The sequence below is a fragment of the Dromiciops gliroides genome, chromosome 4 (genome assembly GCF_019393635.1).
Source record: "Dromiciops gliroides isolate mDroGli1 chromosome 4, mDroGli1.pri, whole genome shotgun sequence".
Classification (NCBI taxonomy): domain Eukaryota; kingdom Metazoa; phylum Chordata; class Mammalia; order Microbiotheria; family Microbiotheriidae; genus Dromiciops; species Dromiciops gliroides.
The window spans coordinates 247,775,612-247,794,426 of record NC_057864.1 but is presented as its reverse complement, the minus strand read 5'-3'; the positions used below and the strand labels follow the sequence as shown (position 1 = coordinate 247,794,426).

At 40.7% G+C, this 18,815-nt stretch overlaps 1 protein-coding gene across 1 annotated transcript in view; it reads right to left on the bottom strand.

Moving 5' to 3' along the window:
- Window positions 1–18,815, bottom strand: part of C4H6orf89 (chromosome 4 C6orf89 homolog) — a 49,457-nt gene that overhangs the window by 7,619 nt on the left and 23,023 nt on the right. Inside the window, exons 4-7 of the mRNA XM_044002611.1 lie at window positions 5,637–5,791; window positions 5,378–5,517; window positions 4,244–4,371; window positions 1,597–1,722 (exon numbers count right to left, since the gene is read on the bottom strand). Coding sequence (XP_043858546.1) covers window positions 1,597–1,722; window positions 4,244–4,371; window positions 5,378–5,517; window positions 5,637–5,791 — 549 coding nt within the window. The remainder of the gene's footprint in view (window positions 1–1,596; window positions 1,723–4,243; window positions 4,372–5,377; window positions 5,518–5,636; window positions 5,792–18,815) is intronic.

Here is an 18,815-nt window from a genome sequence, read left to right as displayed (position 1 = left end):
GCTTTGCGATTTCTATTGTTTCAGATGTGACAACGACAAATTTTGTGACTTTGGGCAAGGTGTTTTAACTTCTCTGGCCTCTATGAATAGAGGTTCAAATCTCTGCCCTCCCTACCTCACAGGGTTCTGATCAAATGTAGCATTCTCTAAATGGGAAATCACTATGTAAATATCAATCTGTTATTAAGATAGCTTCTCAAGTCCAAAAAGAAGCCTTTTCAATTAAACACTGAAATTACAATTAATCCAGGTAAAGTGTAAACTACAATGTAGCCATTTGAAAGAGGCCTGCTTAGAATAATCACTGATTTATAATGTATAATCATAATGGAAGAATGTTGGAGATCATCTATGTCTACCCCCTCATTTTACAGATGAAAAACTGAGGCCTAGAGAGGTTTAGAGTCTGTTTCTTTCCATCTGGGGTCCTTTGTGGTTGCTTATGAGTTTGGGAAACTTCTATATGAGGTGTTAATAATAACATTTGTTTGAAGTACTATGAATTCTCAAACATAAAGACATTACATTCTTTTTTTTCTTTCTTTTTTCTGGGTGAGGCAATTGGGGTAAGTGACTTGTCCCGGGTCACAAGCTAGTAAATGTCAGTGTCTGAGGTTGGATTTGAACTCGGGTCCTCCTGAATCCAGGGCCAGTGCTCTATCCACTGTGCCACCTAGCTGCCCTGACATTATCTTCTTGAATACAAGTGTATTCAGATACAAAAATTTAATATTTGAAATCCAAATACATGTTATCATAACCCAAAGGTCATTTTCAGTGGAGAAAAATTAAGTATAAAAACTTGAAATCTCCTATATTTAGGTCCTTTTTCTACAGTAATCTTGGTTATCTCTATCATAGTCATTTTGTTTTCCCCACTAGAGATTCCTGACCAGTGTCACTGGCAAACATAAGACCAATCAATGTTTATACTGGTGGGTTGTTACTGTTATGGTTTAATTTTCAAATAGAAAATAATATTTGAATTTGATTAGATTGCATGCACTTTAAATTTTCCCTGAATGGCTGGTAGCCTACATGTGATCATGTGAAGGGAATCAATTTCTCTGAAGGCCATCTTTCCAACAGATTGCAGTTATCCTCAGAGTTAAAAGTTAAAATGGAACTCAGAGAAATCCTAAACAGGTACAAAGTATGTGACAGGTGATCGCCCAGCTTCCTCCTGAAGATTGGAAGAAAGGAACCCACCAACAAAAAGACATGAATAAACATCCAAAAAAACAAAAGATAATAACAACAGGCTCAGGCAAAGTGTGGCTGACATTGGGTGCTTTTTGTGCAATTAGCATCTGGATTGCATTTATATTTTGTAATGACCGTCCCTCACAAAAAGATGCATCTTTCCTCTCCCTTCCCCCCTGAACCATAAAAACTCATGAAAAAAAATTGATTGGGGGACAGAAACACAACGGACCTATCCCAAACACACACACACACACACACACACACACACACACCACACACACACAAATTCTCCCCGAACAAAATGTTCCCTCCTCAAATAATTTTAAGCAAAACTGCCTAAAAGAGTGAGTAAGGAAGGTCAGTGATCTTCCCACAGAGCTCCATACATACCGATGTCCCCTGGCTCCAGCTGCATCACCACAGTATTACAGTGCTTTCGGCACTCAGGAGGAGGAGTGAGGTACATGATGCCTTCACCACTGCCGATGACAAACAGGTCATGCACTGCACGCATCTGCCCAGAAAGAGAGTACAGCATAAGGGAAATAAAGGGAGTCATGGTACAACCGCCAATTTGAATGTTAGAATGACTACCAAATTAAGAGCTGGGCACTGAAAATGAAAAATGTAATTCTTTTGCCTTATTGAAGAGACAGAGGCAGCACTGCACAAGGGGAAAAACACGGGGTTTGTGAGTTGGAAGAGATCTGGGTTTGAATTCTGCCTAACACTTAATAGCTTGTAATCATGGCAAATCCCTTAGCCTCTTTGAACTTTGGTTTCTTTATAGAAACTGAGAATAAAAAATCTTTGCTCTCCCTACCCTAACAGGGTTATTGTACTATAGGAAAATGTGAGTTACATAATCAAGACTAAGTGTATAACCTCAGCCTCAGAATCTGTAAAACAAGGGATATTATGCTACCTAACTCATAAGTACTACAGTGGAAAGAGCACTGACTCTGGCATCATAGGATCTGGGTTGAAATCCTACTTCTGATATTCACTACCTATGTGACCTTGGGTAAGTCACTGACCTCAGTCCCTTATCCATAAAAGGACAGGGTGCTGAGAGGTTGTACTAATTGACCTGAGTCTCATACAACTCTACCTCATTAATATGAAGTGCCAATGAAATCTGACCAACTATATGGTATGAAGCTAAGAACAAATACAATAGAGCCCTCACCTACTCAGCTCCCACTTTTTGGATATCTGGAACAACAGGCAGGAGTCCTTGACTTGTGGTTCCCGCCACATGGGCCTCAGTTCCTGCCCTGTTTACCACCACCACCACCAAATACTAAAGGCCACTGCTACAAGCCAGGTCAGACAATCCCTCCTTACTGCTGTTGCCAGGACAACATTAGGAACAATGGGGCAACTACAGTAGCAAGATGAAGCTAGCAATGATCAAGGACAGGAAGCAGTCTGGGAGCAAGGCTGGCACCAGAGCCCAGGGGAGTAAGGAACAGAAAAGATAAGAAGTGCATTGGAACAAGAGCTGGGAAAAGGACCAGGTGTGGGGAACAAAGAATTATCTGCTATACAGAGAAACAGACTATATTTAGAATTTTTGCCTTTTGGGTCACTCTTCTTAGATTACTTGGCTTAGTAATTTAATAGACAAGATTCTAGGAATAACTGGGTGGAATGTGATGTTATCTACAGGAATCCTGCAGTCGGTTTCTCAGCATCCTTATAAGGCAGGTTGGGTGTGATTAACCCTAATTCTTGAGTAAGAAAAATGAGGTAAAAAGAACAGTCACTCATGGAGAAATCCATAGTAATTATGGAGATGAATTTATTAGCCCAGGCATAATATGCCCTAATTACTAGCCTGTAGCAGCATGAAGACTTCTTTGAAAGCTGTGGCAAGAGCTCAGCATCACGATCTACTCAACTATTAGACAAAAAGAGGGACCCTACTCCTATACAACATATTTTCATGAGCTTTTAAACTCCTCACAAGGTGGGCAAGCTAGGTGGCTCAGTGGATTAAAGCACTGGCCCTAATCCAGGCCTAATGAGGAGGCCCTGAGTTCAAATCCAGCCTCAGACACTTGACACTTACTAGCTGTGTAACCATGGGCAAGTAACTTAACCCTCATTGCCCCGCAAAAACAAACAAAACAAAAACCACATAAACAACTAAACTCCCCACGTGTGAGGTGTGTGAGCAGTTTATTCGTAATGACTTCTCAATAATGGCCTACAGGGGATGGGCTGGAAGGTCTTGTGGTTTAGGGGCACTGCTGTTACCAAGGCTCCTGGGCTCAGGGTCGTAGGTCTCTTTGGAGGCAGGGCATTTATGGGGAAGTGACTTTCACAGTGGTGGTGGTTTGATTTGCCTGGCACATACTGACTCTGCTCTCTCCCTCAGGGAGGCTGGCCTGCCTGGCCTGTGGGGAGCAGTTGATGGCTGGCCACTTCTTGCAGGAATTTATATGGGTGAGGGAGTATCAGGCACACTGGCAGGCAATAGGGAGATATTCTTAGGCAGCCCAAAGTCAAACTACACAAAGCAAGCACGTCTTTATTGTCCATGTGTATCAGTGCTAATGATGGAACAGACCCAGGCCCTGACGAAAAAAGTCTAGCTCTAAGATCCCCCAAGGGTCCACACTTTAATGCTTTCCTACCTCTCAGAGACTCCTGACCTCTGCTGCTTCAAATCCCTGGTTTCTTTTCAAGCCCATCTACATGAGCCTTCTCTTCATCTCCCAGCTGATGGAATCTCTCCTCTCTAAAAAATGACTTTCGGGGCAGCTAGGGTGTGCAGTGGATAAAGCACTGGCTCTGAATTCAGGGGACCCAAGTTCAAATCCAGGCCTCAGACACTTGACACTAGCTGTGTGACCCTGGGCAAGTCACTTACCCCCGCATTTCCCCACCAAAAAAAACCGACTTTCTATTTTTCTCTGATAGAAGGTAAACTCCTTAGGGGGAAGGATGATTTGGCATTTATTTTTTCTTTGTATTCTCCAGCACACAGTAGACCCTTAATAAATGCTCGTTGTTTGGTTGATTTCTCACCTACTTCCTAGTACAGGTGGTTGATGGGCGACAAAGCAGCTTTTCAAGGAGACATCTTTGGGAAATGGCAAGGAACTGAACACAGGGAAAAGCTGATGTAGAATGTTCGTTCTATTCAGAGGTTTGCTCCTGTGAAATAGCAAGCAGAAAACAAAACAAAAAAAGGTCACACACTGGGGAAGCAGAGCTGTTGCCATGCTATAGAGAGCAAAATAAGGATGGAACAAGATGGGGTGGGGGTGGGTGGAAAAATAACCAAGCTTATCTTTAACATCCGTTCCATTAAAAATAAACATTATAAATTATTTAACAAATGTAACACAAAGACACTCCACAACCACAATTGGTACAAGCGGGTAGGATGTTGACTAAGTCCAGCTAAATAACATGAAGAAAGTAGGGGAAAAACAACCTTATTCATCTCATCTTGGAAAACAGACAGAAGTGGTCAGGAGGGGGAGAGAGGAAAGAAAAAAAAAGGAAGAACGGTGGGTGGGGGGAGAGAGGAAAGGAAGGAGTAAGGAAGAGGAGAAAGGGGTACCCTACTGCACAGATAATACAAGCTTGTCCCCTCTTTCTAACCCTCTCCTTGGGTGTGATGTAGAGAGGGTGGGGGGGAGAAGGATTAAATCAGCTTGCTAAATGAAGTCAACTTGCACAATTGGGGATGAAAACCCTAATTCTTTTTGGAGACACATTTATGAGACAGAAAGAGAAAGAACAAAATTATCAGTAAATTCCACAAAAACAAAGGAGGACAAAAAACCCATTTCATCCTACTCTCTTCTGAGGATATTTTCAATCTAGCAGGAAAACTGCTCTCCTCCCTGCCTACCCCCCCCCAAACAAATCCCAAGCGCAAGGACCATTGTCTCTATTGTCTTTGTTAAGCAACTTCTGCACATAATGTGACCTCCACACAATATGCAGACAGAAATTGGTACTGCGTCAGGCATTCTTAGGGTGTACTCCTCCTTCTCCTTCCAGGTCCTATTACTTCATATCACACCCTTTTCCGTTCCTCAACTCTCCTATTATCATTATTTTTTAACTCTGTTTTGATATCATGCACTCAAAAGTGGTTCCTTCCCAGCACCCAGGCTGCAGGCTCAACCCACTTACTCTTGAGACTCACCATGGGAAACTAAAAGGGAAATGCTGATGAGGAAAACAATTCCACCACCGGGCTAATATTCCTTCTGAGATCCCTTCGGTCAGCTCTGGGTACTGGCATTGAAAAAGCTGAAGATCCTTGGATGTCAGAGAAGTGCCAGTCTTAGGTAAAGCAAAAATAAAACAAAAACACAAAGCCATTACTGGTTGTGGCTGGAGAGCACTGGCTACTTCCTCAGTTTGGGCTAATTAATCATCAACAGAACCAGGCTTCTTTTTACCTTGATTAGCAGAGGCTGGAGTTTCTCAAATTGAGGGGGTAATTGTGACAAGATTGGCACCACCTGGAGGCCTGAAATCAATGCACAGCCAGTGCAGTTAGGAGGGATGGTGGCATTGTTGGGGTTGCAGTCGGTTTTCCACCAGTCATCACATTCTAGGTAAGGAAGAGAGGGGAAAGAAACAAGGACAGGAAGATCAACACCTTGTAAAGCCAAGTGAAAGTCAAATGTACAAATGCAAATATTTGTCTAAAGGCCAATGGCATGAAACTGGGTGTGCTGTCAGGGGCAGGTGCACAGCAATGCTTTCCCATCTTTTCCATACAAATTTCTCACACCACAAAGTGGGAAAGTGAAAGGGTATATACCTGCATCTGCATATGCATAAGAAAGACTATGGTAAGAGGGGAAAGTGTGAAAGAATACAAAGAAGATGGAGAGAAGAGACTTGATTTTACTAATAACTTTTCGAGGAATGCAGCTTCTGTGTAAAGTGAGGTACAGTACACTTGGTTAGACCAGTTCACTGACAACTAGCAGACTATACTTTAAGAACTATTGCTTCCCAATCAGACCAAAACCCATCTTTTCTCCAGCCCAGCAGCTCAGACTGGGTCAGAAATGCTCTAAGGTCTCTTACAGTTCGCAATCTTTTTTTTTGGGGGGGGGGGGGGAGAGGGGGTGCAGCGGCATTGAGGGTTAAGTGACTTACCCTCGTTGCCTGGCCTCCACACACCCCCCCCCATCCAAATGTAATTCAGGTACAAAACCCTTCAAAAGATGGTCTCATTAAAATCTAATGATAACTGAGAAGTCAAATCTAGGTCATCTTAATTCCATTCTCAATTACGCTTTTAGCCCCTCTCACCTCCCAAATATTTTCTGGTGTCTAAAGCTATGAAGGAAGCAAACACTTTATTCTTTTTTTTTTTTTTTTTTTGCAGGGGAATGGGGGGTTAAGTGACTTGCCCAGGGTCATACAGCTAGTAAGTATCAAGTGGTCTGAGGTTGGATTTGAACTCAGGTCCTCCTGATTTCAGGGCCGGTGCTTATCCACGGCGCCACCTAGCTGCCCCCACTATCTTATTTTTAATAAGTTACAATTTGAATAAACGTTGCCTTTTTTTGGCCGGGCAATGGGGGTTAAGTGGACTTGCCCAGGGTCACACAGCTAGTAGGTGTCAAGTGTCTGAGGCCGGATTTGAACTCAGGTACTCCTGAATCCAGGGCCAGTGCTTTTATCCACTGTACCACCTAGCTGCCCCAATAATGTTGCTTTTAAACTGCTCTGCTAGTTACAAGCTGCAGGCAGAACTCTTAAGCCTCCAAACTCTACAATGACAAATAGCTTCTCTCATCATCAGTGGCTTTTCCATAACACCAGTAATGGTCTAACACTTGCTGTCTAAGCAAAGCAGATGTGTCAATAAATGCCTAGAAAGAAACTTCAGCAACTGCAATCTTCCTTGGTTTCTCCCTCCACCATGTTTTGTCCATGTTGTGGAATGGATGGCTGTGCCCTTCTACACTTCTGTCTGATGAAATGTTTACCTCCTTTTAGAACCCAACTGAAATATTTCCTCAAGGCAGACTAGCTGCACCTGATACTTCAGCTAGAAATTCTCTCTACTTCAATCCCAAAGAACCTGCACTTCTGTTCTGCACTTAACTCTTATTTATAATAACTTATTTATGTTATTATGTATAATATAATAGTTTTATATATTTTATAGCTTTACCAGAAGGTAAACTGAGTTAGGGCAGAGGCCATGGCTTACTTACCTTTGTATTCCCTCAATAGAGGCTGCTGGGTATAGATATCAGATAGAGAGCTAACCTTACAGTCAGGAAAACCCAGGATCAAACCACCCCTTTGACAAATAACAACAACAACAACTATAATGATGATGATGATACTAACAATTATATGTCACCTACTATGTGCTACTATGGTAGCTAGGTGGCGCAGTGGATAGAGTGCTGGGCCTGGAGTCAAGAAGGAAGAATGTTCAAATTCAGCCTCAGACATTTACTACCTGTCCATCTGACCCAAGTCCCTTCACCCCATTTGCCTCAGTTTCCTCATGTTGTAAAATGAGCTGGAGAAGGAAATGGCAAACCATGCCAAGTATCTTTGCCAAGAAAACCCAAAGGGGTCAGTTGAACATGACTGAAAACAAGCAACAACTACTGTGCTAGTCACTGTGCTAAGCCATTTTACAAATTTTATCTCATTTGATCCTCAAAACAACCTTAGGAGGTAGGTGCTATTATCCCCATTTTACAAATGAGGGAAACTGAGGCAAACAGAAGTTGGGGTTACACAGCTAGTATGTGTCTGGTTGTAAAATCTGATCTCAGGTCTTCCTGCCTCCAGGCCTGCTTGCTCTAACCACTGCACTACCAGCTGCCACGTGACCCTGGGCAAGTCACTTAACCTCTCAGTTCCATAGGCAACTCTTTAAGACTTTTTTTGTTTTAGAGAGTATGCCAACTTGCACTGCCAGAGAGAGTTCCTTTGCCATAAGTATCGATTAAATGACAGATCAAGTTGCTCTCCCTATTGTGTCAGTGCTTGGCATGCAGGTGAGCAGACACTTAATGTGTGGACCTGAATTCCAGCTGATGTTCTGAGCTCTCTGCCAGGCCAAAGATGAAAATGTATTTCTTTTTCCTGAATGTTCCCACTGCCTCTGTGTCCACTTTGCTGAATTATTTTCAGATAAAAGATTATAGTTTGAAAGACATAGAATAAGGTACATCTGGGAAGACTCCAAAGAAGGAATCTCGCTGATGCCATATACTGGCTGATGGTTTCCCTTCCTGCATTTAATGTGAAGCAGATTTGTACTATGTATACATCAACCTACATGAACCAACTACTCCATTTTCATGCAAATGTATCTATTTGCAATTATCTTTGCAAAATGTGATTCTGAGACAACTATAAGATTCAGTTATATTTTGTCATCACAGTTAAAGAAAGAAAGCCTTACCATCATCTCTTTTCTTTCTTTTTTTTTGGGGTGAGGCAATTGGAGTCAAGTGACTTGCCCAGGGTCACACAGCTAGTAAGTGTTAAGTGTCTGAGGCTGCATTTGACTCAGGTCCTCCTGAATACAGGGCCGGTGCTCTATCCACTTCACCACCTAGCTGCCCCTCTTTCTTGATAAAAATTTTTATCCCAAACAAAATAGTCAAGTTATATTCTAAAGAACATAAAATGCTGCTGTCTCCAGCCACCAATAGTTAAGTGGTCACAGTAACTCTTTAGTAAGATTTATTCCTCATATACAGTCCCAGCATATTAGAGATACAGATATAATGAACACATGGTCCCTGACCTCAGAGTTTCATATTACAAATATGAAACTGATATGTTTGGTCACATAAATGAGTTTCAAACAATGTAAAGAAATGGAAAGATTATTAGACTGTGAGCAACAAGGTTTAGAATCTATTCCTGGTCCTGCCTCTCACAGGCTATGTGATCCTGAGCAAGTCATTTCCCCCTCCCTTACACTTGTTTCCTCAACTATAAAGTGAGATGGTTGGCCTAGATGACTTTTAAGGAAGCTTTCAGTAACACAAGCCTTATTCCAAGCTATTTTCATGTGGAACATGGAAGCCAAACGAAATAGCACACTGTAAATTCAGATCTAAATTTTGACCTTGGAGAGTAACCAGCAGTCTTATGAGAAAGAAAGGAGGCTCTGTGCTTTCTTTTAGTAAAAACTGACTCCACTGCCCCAGGCATCAAGAGAAATTGGGTTTTTGTCCTAGCTCTGCTATAGTCCTCTGGACCTGAGTTTCATTATCTATAACTGAAAAGGGTTGAACAGAATGGTCTCAAAGGGCTCTCCCCTTTCTAATATTCTCTGATTCTAATATCCATTTTAAAGCGAAATGTAATGGCTAGTTAAGATCAAACAGTTCTCTCACTCAACGTTCATCCTCTCCATTTTTTCTCTCCTTTTTCTTCTTTCTCTTTCTTGCTGATTGTTTCCAAAAGCCTTTCTCACCTCCCCTCTTTCCCCACTGCTGTCCACATTTTTTTCTCTTTTTATTTTTCTTTGCTGCTCTCTTTTCCACCTTCTCTCCTTCCCCTACCACATGTCTGCTTTTCTTATTTCACTTGGCAACCCCCACTCCCTACTTCAGGTCCTTATTAGTTCTAATAGGCCAAAAGACTTTAGACTGGTCTCCCTGCCTCTTCCAATTCATCCTCCATACAAGTGCCAAAGTATAGTATAGATCTGATCATATCATCTGCTACTCAATAAAATCTAATAACTCCCTATAGGACTGAATCTAATTTAGCACTTAAAGCCCTTCACAACTTAACCCCAATCCACCTTTCCAGACTTATACATGACTCCCTTTCCCACATTCTAAAGTTCTGTTAAACTAGTGGTCTCTTTTCTTTTCTTTCTTTTGGTGGGGCAATGAGGGTTAAGTGACTTGCCCAGGGTCACACAGCTGGTAAAGTGTCAAGTGTCTGAGGCTGGATTTGAACTCAGGTTCTCTTTACACCACGTAGCTGCCCCAGTCTCATTTCTCACTTAGGACACTCCCACTGTGTGTCTTTACATGGCTTGTCACCCATGCTTAGAATGCAATTCTCCTCTCTTAATCACCTTTTAACCTTCAAACTCTACTTAAGCATCACATTCTACATGCAGTCTTTTTTTTTTTATCTCCAAGTCCTAACACCCTCTCCCTCAAAGTTGCCTTGTATTTATTTTGTATACATTCTGCATTTATGTATTTATAAATGAGCTAAAACACTGGACACAGAGTCAGGAAATCTGAGTTCAAATCCTACCTCAGACACTTATTAGCTGTGTAATACTAGGAAAGTCACTTATTCCTTTCTTAGGCTCAGTTTATCATCCATAAAATGGGAATAATAGTATCTACCTTATAGGGTTCTGAAGATCAGAACATATGTAAAGTAGGGCTGCTAGGTGATGCAGCAGATACAGCATCAGCCCTGGATTCAGGAGGACCTGAGTTCAAATCCAGCCTCAGACACTTGACACTAGTTATGTGACCCTGGGCAAGTCACTTAACCCCAATTGGCTCACCCCCCCCAAGAAATAGAATATATGTAAAGTGCCCTGCAGTGCCTGACACTACCTTATCTGCATAGCACCTTTTTTGGGTTTTGATTCTAAAAGTAACATTCTGTTTGTAAATGTATGTAAATATATGTAAAGTGGCCTGCAGACTTCAAAGCACTATAAAAATATTATGGTGATGTGATGGTGATGATGATGACATACATGTTATCACCCCTAATAGAAATTCTTTTAGGGCAGGCATTATTTCATTTATTTGTAACCCCAGCTCTAACAGCTCCTGGCAAACAGAAGATACTATAAAAAATGCTTCTTGTTTGATTAGCTCTCTTTTGTCCTTGTTTTTCATTCTAGCTTGTCCTAAAAAAAAAAAAAACAACAATTTCCCCCTTTTGGGTGAGATTTAAAGGTAGTGTGGAATAATGACTGCTTAGTCAGGAAAATGTAGGTCCAAATCTCATTTCTTATACTTAATAGCTGTGTGATTCTGGACAAATCACTTAAGCTTTCTACGCCTCATATAATAGTATAGGATTAATCAACTAAATCAAAGATAGGTTGTGATTTTCACTTGTGAAGTGATTTCCCACACTGGGATTTCTCCTATGGTGGGTGTCACATCTCAATTTTATATAGCACATAAACATTTATCTTCTATTGCTACCACCTAGTGGTAAGGATTATAAACTACAGCATGACAAGGAAGAAGAAGAAGGCTAACCTCCTTGGTTTATTTTCTAAGGGCCTAGCACAATATTCCAAACATATTTGTTACACAATATATGTCCATGATTTGACTGATTCACAATTAAGTTTTTTAAAAATCACCAACTGTTCCACATCACTTACATATCAATGGGCTAACTATATGGTTTATGTGATGATGTTTTTTTTACAGTCAGGGAAGGGAAACGGCACAAAAACGACCTTTTCCTTTAAGACTCAGAAAAGTTTGAACAGAATGTTACTTTTAGAATCAAAACCCCAAAAAGGTGCTATGTAGATAAGGTAGTGTTGAGGTTGTCAACCAGGACAATCAAGCCTAGTTTGGAGCCAATTATCATCTACAGCAACTTTCTCTTCTAATGATCAAATGACAATGCTCAAATAAAACCTATTTGCCAGTTTCCTCCAACCCGATGAGGAGAAACCACAAATAAATTCCTACTAGAAAAGAGAGACCAGATCTGAATGGGCAGACTCATCAGGAGCCTTAAGAAGAGGACACAGAAAGGGTAGATCAGTCAACACTGTGGACACACAGACTTCTGGTTTACAAAATTCCGAAAGTGTTCCTCTTGAAAAGTCCACCATACCTCAATAATAACTTGCTTTGTGACTTAGAGACAAGCACTTAAATCAGAACATCAGTTTCAAGCACTGGTGCTGGTTTGCAGACTTCTGACTCAAGGCAGAGAATGCAATCACCTAACACCTGATGAAGCTTCTTTGTTGTTTCTCCTTCCTAGAATGTCTGCTCATTTGTTCTCTTTCCTCGTCTCAGAATTTGTTTGGCAGTCAACATCTTGCTTCAGAGGCATAGCTCTTCCCAAATCACATGATCTTGTTTGACAGTGAGCCCCATTGTGCGTTATTGAATTAAAGGAATGACTCTCCCCAAGCAGCTGGGCCAAGGTCTCATTTTCCCCTGATAAACACTCTCAACAGCTGCACAGTTCTATATGCCTTACAGATTAGACCAAAGTAACAAAAAGATAAATTAATTATTCAACAATCATTTTTGTTTACATCAGCTCTAGGGAGAATACAAAAAGGATAAAATGCACATTGCAAAAAATAATAATAATCAAAATTATATATAAACGAGTATGCATGTAGTCATTTTAAATAGCTCACATATATGAAAATAAGGCTATATAGAAGGCATTAACAACTATAAGTAGAAAGCACCCTGTGAAATATAGAAGACCAAGAGCCCTTTTTAGTCAAAGGATATGGACACATTAAACTTCTCATATGTCTAAAAAGAAAAAGCAAGCTGTCTGTAATAGAGGCATAGTTTCATGTACAACCTTCTCTGGAACTGCTCATTTTAGCTGAGATTTGTTAAGTTTATAATTTTGAAATGGGGGAAAAAAGGATATGAACAGATAGTTCTTTATTTTTTGACAAATATTATTATTTTTTGGTAATAAACATTTTTTATTTTAATTTTGGGTTCCAATTTTTATCCCTCCTTCCCTCCCTCCCTTTCCCCCTCCCCGAAGCAGCAAACACTCATATATGGGTTATACATGTATGATTATGTAAAATAATTACCATATTTGTCATTTTGTACAAGAAAACTTGATTAAAAGAAAAAATGAAAGAAAGGGAAAAAACAGGATACTTCAGTCTGTTCCATCAATATCAGTTCTTTCTTGGAGATGGATAGTATGTTTCATTAATAGTCCTTTGGGATTGTCTTGGATCACTGTATGAACAAATAGTTCTTTTTTTTTTTTTGGTAGGGCAATGAGGGTTAAGTGACTTGCCCAGTGTCAGGGTCTGAGGCTGGATTTGAACTCAGGTCCTCCTGAATCCAAGGCCAGTGGTTTATCCACTGTGCCACCTAGCTGTCCCCAACTAATAGTTCTTAAAAGAAGTATTGCAAACTTAAACATATGAAAGACTGTTCTAAATGAATGATAGGAGAAACACAAAATAACTGAGCTTCTACCTCACACCCAGCAAATTGATGAAGATGAGAAAAAAATAGAAACAGTTAATAATGGAGTAGTTACAAAAAAGGCACAGTAAAATATGACTGGAACTCTGAATTGGTTTAACTATTCTGTAAAGCAATTTGGAATTATGCTAAGAAAATGACTAAAATGCCCCGAACTTTGACCCAGACTGCTAGGCATATACTTGAAGGAAGTGAAAAACAGAAAGAAAGCCCCCCCATCAAAAATATTTATAGAAGCATTTTTTTTTTTGCTAGCATCAAAGAAGTGAAATCAAAAGAGACAGTCATAGAAACCAGGGAGAAGTTGTGGTACATGAATATAACAATATCACTGTGCCATAAGATACTCTGAATGTGAACAACACAGAGAAGCATGGGAAGATATATAAACTGATACAAAATTAGGTAATCAGAATCAGGAAAAATATACACAAAAACAACAATATAAAAAAAATCAAATCTGAAACAGCATATAATTAATTATAACCAAGTCTGCCCAGGAATAAGAAATATGAGAATGTGTCACCTTCCTTTTTTTGTAAGGGGGGGGAGTTGCAATGAGTATGGAACAATTCATGTATTGTTAGACTTGGCTGAAGTAGTAGTTTTGCTGAACTGCCCCCCACCCCTTTCTTTTCATTCTTTGTTATAAAGGATGGCTCTCTAGGTGGGAGAAGGGAGAGGGATACATTGGAAAATTAATATGATGTAAAAATAAAATATATCAATAATGTGTTTAAGATAGAAAAAGTACTTTTTAAGGCAGTCTCTTTGCTTAAATAAATGACATCCCAGGGTATCAAAATTTCTTTTTCTTTGAGAAATCATGAAAAACAGGAGAGATGCCAGAGGATTGGGAATGAGCAAATATCCTAGTTTGTGCAAAGGTAAATTGGCCAGGCATGGTGGTTCACTCCTGAAAATCCCTGCTACTGGGGGAGGCAATAGGTTGAAACCAGTAAATTTTAATAAAAGATTTAAATAAATGTAAAGTTCTGCATTCAGGGTTTTAAAATATCAACTATAAAATATTAGAAACTTGATTTGATAGCAGTTCATATTTTAAAAAGGAAAAAAAAAGGTCTAAAGATTTTAGCTGACCACAAGATCAATATGGTCTAACTGTGTGAAAGTGCAATTAAAATGCTAATGCAATCTCAGCCTCTGCACGTAGAATCAAGAGTGTTAATAGGCATCCAGTAATCTCTGATGGTCAGACCACATTAGAAGTACTGGTTCAGTTCTAGTATCATCTAAAATAGACATCATCTTAAGAGATACACTGACAAATCAAAGAGCATCAAGAGGAAAGTGGCCAGGATGGTGAGGAGTCTGGAAAGTATGACATAAAGAATGGCCAAAAAATTAAGAAAATGTAGCCTAAAGAGAAGACGGGGGGGGGGGGGGGGGGGCGCCCGGCGGAATAACAGCTGCCTTCAGAAGAGGACTAGATATCTGTTGCTCCACAGGGTAGAAGTGGGAAAAATGGATGGAAATCAGAAGAGTCTAGCAATAAAAGGGCTATCTTTTGAAGAAATAAGCTGTCATTAGAAGTATTTAAATATAAAGTCTTCATTTGAGCTTCTATCCTTTTTTTTTTTTAAGTGAGGCAATTGGGGTTAAGTGATTTGTCCAGGGTCACACAACTAGTAAGTGTTAAGTGTCTGAGGCCAGATTTGAACTCAGGTACTCCTGACTCCAGGGCTGGTGCTCTATCCACTGTGCCACCTAGCTGCCCCTTGAGCTTCATATAGTCCTGTAATGCTGCTGCTGATCTCTCTCTCTCTCTCTCTCTCTCTCTCTCTCTCTCTCTCTCTCTCTCTCTCTCTCTCTCTCTCTCTCTCTCACACACACACACACACACACACACACACACACACTCTCTCTCTCTCTCTCTCTCTCTCTCTCTCAAGATTTGAAAAGCAATTTACATTATCTCAATCAAACCATGTGTCTTGTAACCTCACCACACCCATCCATCCAAAAGTCCTTTTTTTCCTAGTCCAGCAATAATGCCAGTTGGGGTCCCAGATTCAATGGAGACTAACAGGTTTTTCTGCAGATCTAACAAGACCTGGAGAAATGCTATTTTGGAAACTTTACAAACAACAAGTCCACTTCTTTTCTATGTAAAATCTGGGGTGTTTAGAGGTTTTTTACGCTGCATTTCTCTAACAGACACTACCAAACAATAACATGAAAATGCTGTGGTGTAAAGTTGGAATCTTGTCATGAATTGTAAGGAAATCAAAAGGCACAGAGCAGGTGCAGAGTGTTAGTTGCCATGATGCGCTCTCTCTCCATTGCTACTTTCAGGCAGTTCTGGAGACACCAACAAGCATCCTACCTGCCTTTGCTCTGAATGTATTCTCATGTTCAGTGGTCACTCCTAACTCTATGCCAAGACCCGTCCCTCTCTCCTAGTCCTAGGTCTAGCTCTCTTGAAGGTCCTTCTTGTAAGAATGATGGGGAAAGGGGCAGCTAGGTGGCGCAGTGGATAGAGCACTGGCCCTGGAGTCAGGAGGACCCGAGTTCAAATCCGGCCTCAGACACTTAACACTTACTAGCTGTGTGACCCTGGGCAAGCCACTTAACCCCAATTGCCTCACAAACCAAACCAAACCAAACCAAACAAACAAACAAACAAAAGAAGGATGGGGAAAAACACCTGCAGCAGTTTGTCAATGAAAGACTTGTAGATGTGAAAGGCACTGTTTCCTGGGCATGATCCCTCACCAAACTCTGGATCAGCCACAAACCTTTAAAAGAAGCCTGACTGCCTCAAGAGGTCATGGCTCTCCTCATACTGTTGGAGCTTTAGAAAAACAACGGTAGCAGTAGGATAGCTCAGATCTCCTCCAAGTATGCCTCCAATACCCCCTAATGTCCTGGTTTCCTGAATGGCTAAAAACCCCAAGGCTGACTGCTTCGGTGCTGTAGAAAATTCTGGCCCTTCTCCTATCTGAATGGGGACCATTTCCTAGCTCCATCTCTGGAAAGCAGCAGTATCCAAGTCCTGTACCTCATCTTCAAAATTACCTCTTCCCTGCATTTTCCGTCACCTCAAAAGCTTCCAACCACAATATCATCTTGATTTCTTTCCTCAAGATTGGGAAATACCGAGGGGAGAATGCTGTATATAGTAGGGAGTGATGTGAAAATCAGTTGGCTAGGGAAATGAGCAGCAGTTTCAATTCAAAAGAACCCTTTTTCACTGACCTGGTCAGAATGAGTTCTACAGAGAAGGAAGGTAAGGGTCTATTCACTTCATCATATACACAAAAGATTCAACTGAAGCAGACCCACAGGGCAGAGCACCTGGTGAAACTTGTTGTTGTTGGTGGTGAGGCAATTGGGGTTAAGTGACTTGCCCAGGGTCACAGAGCTAGTAAGTGTCAAGTGTCTGAGGCCACATTTGAACTCAGGTCCTCCTGAATCCAGGGCCAGTGCTCTGTCCACTGCACTACCTAGCTGCCCCACCTAGTGAAACTTAATACCAAGTCTGAAGCTACCATACTCAGTATCTCAAATTTATCCTACTTGTTATTCTGACTTAAGTTTTTCAACTAACAGGAATTCTTCTTACTGGGAGAAATTTCTCAAACCACCCAGGAATGTTTCTTTTTCCACATGCTACCCACACATGCTTTAGTTAATTAAAGGGGCCTTCTCCACCAACCAATTCAGTCAATTCTACACTGAGAATGGGTAGGGACTCACTTCTAGCCATTGAACTCAACTTTTAAACATCCATTCTTCAGAAAGTGAAGCAACAAGACCCTGGTGTTTCACTGATTGTGAAACATGGCTCTTGTTTCTGACACTTACTTATGAAGCTGTTCCAACTATCAACTGCAAAATAAAGCCATTGTCCTGTATTCCTAATTCTTACCAGGGTTTGAAATTCATTTTTACTGTCAGTTAGAATTTAAAAACAATTCCCTGGACCAAACATAGGCCAAAGTAAAAGTTCAGAAATGAAACCACCCTTCTCTGCAAATTGCCCAATTTGGAGAGAAGTAAAAGACAGAGGGTCCTGGACTTGTTACTGGCTCTCAGGCAGCTGGAGGGTTGTTTACAAAATGACTCACTGGGGTTGGCTGATGATGTACAACAACTAATCCTCTAGGATTTCTGGTTGACAGGACAAGCCACAAGCAGAATATAACCTAATGACATTCAGCCAGAAAGCAAAAGCTTTTGTTTTAGGATAAAATACTCTGGGGATGCAGAAGGTTGAGGAGGTAAAAGGGGAGTATCATTTACTCCTTCACTGCCTACTTTTAGAAGGGCTTAGGCAGAAAGCTAAATCCATAGGGAAGAAGACAGAAAATAATGTGGATCCTTGCTTTCTCCAACACACCTAAAAGAATCCACAACTAGTAAAAAGCACTTTCATAAAGAGAACTTGGAAGTCAAGCTATTATTTGAGCTGCTCCCAAGAGCAACTGTGCAACACTTGACACCAAGATAATCTGTTAGTCTCACTAGTACATGGTAAAATATAAAAATGTCTTAAATGAGGTTGAACTCTATAATCCCTTTCTGGTTTCTGTGGGATGTAGGCAGCCTATATTTCAGATGGCCTCCCTTCAACAATATGGGCCTGTCTGTTTTATAAATCCTAGGGAGGAAAGAGACTTTGAAAGATCAAGATTTTACAAAGTGCTTCACTTCAAGAAGCACCCCGTTTGAACCAAAAAGCTAAGAGCAATAATTTCACTCATTTTCAGAGGCTTCCAGAGACATTATTCTTCAGTAACACCAAAACATTTTGTTTCGTAGAGACTTTTCCAACACTTTCAACACAAACACCCTTTCCAGAATCAACAGAACCTTCCAGTAGATAAAGGCTTCTGCATATGAAGCCCTGCTACTATGATACCTGGGTTGGTCATTGGGTTCTCATGCTCTAGAGTTGTATAGATACAACAGACACATGTATACATGTATACTGTCTTTACCTAGGTTACATGTTGCCAGAATATTTTTTGCATGTAAAAAGGGTTGGGGGCAGCTAGGTGGTGCAGTGGATAAAGCACCAGCCCTGGATTCAGGAGGACCTGAGTTCAAATCTGTGTGACCTAGCTGTGTGACCCTGGGCAAGTCACTTAACCTTCACTGCCCCATAAAAAAGAAAGAAAGAAAAAAGAAAGGGTTAAGAATCTTTTTTCTGAGCTTTATAAATGGATTCAGGAACTCTTGGGAATTAATTATTGCAAACCAGATTTCTGACCAACATAGAGGGCTCTAGCTAAATCTTTCCTACAAAATCAGCTGTTCAGTCTACCTGCTTTGTTTGTACAACATAAACCTTACCTGTATTCTTGCTCTATCCCACACCTAGATGCCATACTTTCTGCAATACTTCTGCTTTCAATTCTTTCACTCATACTTCTTTTCTTTGTG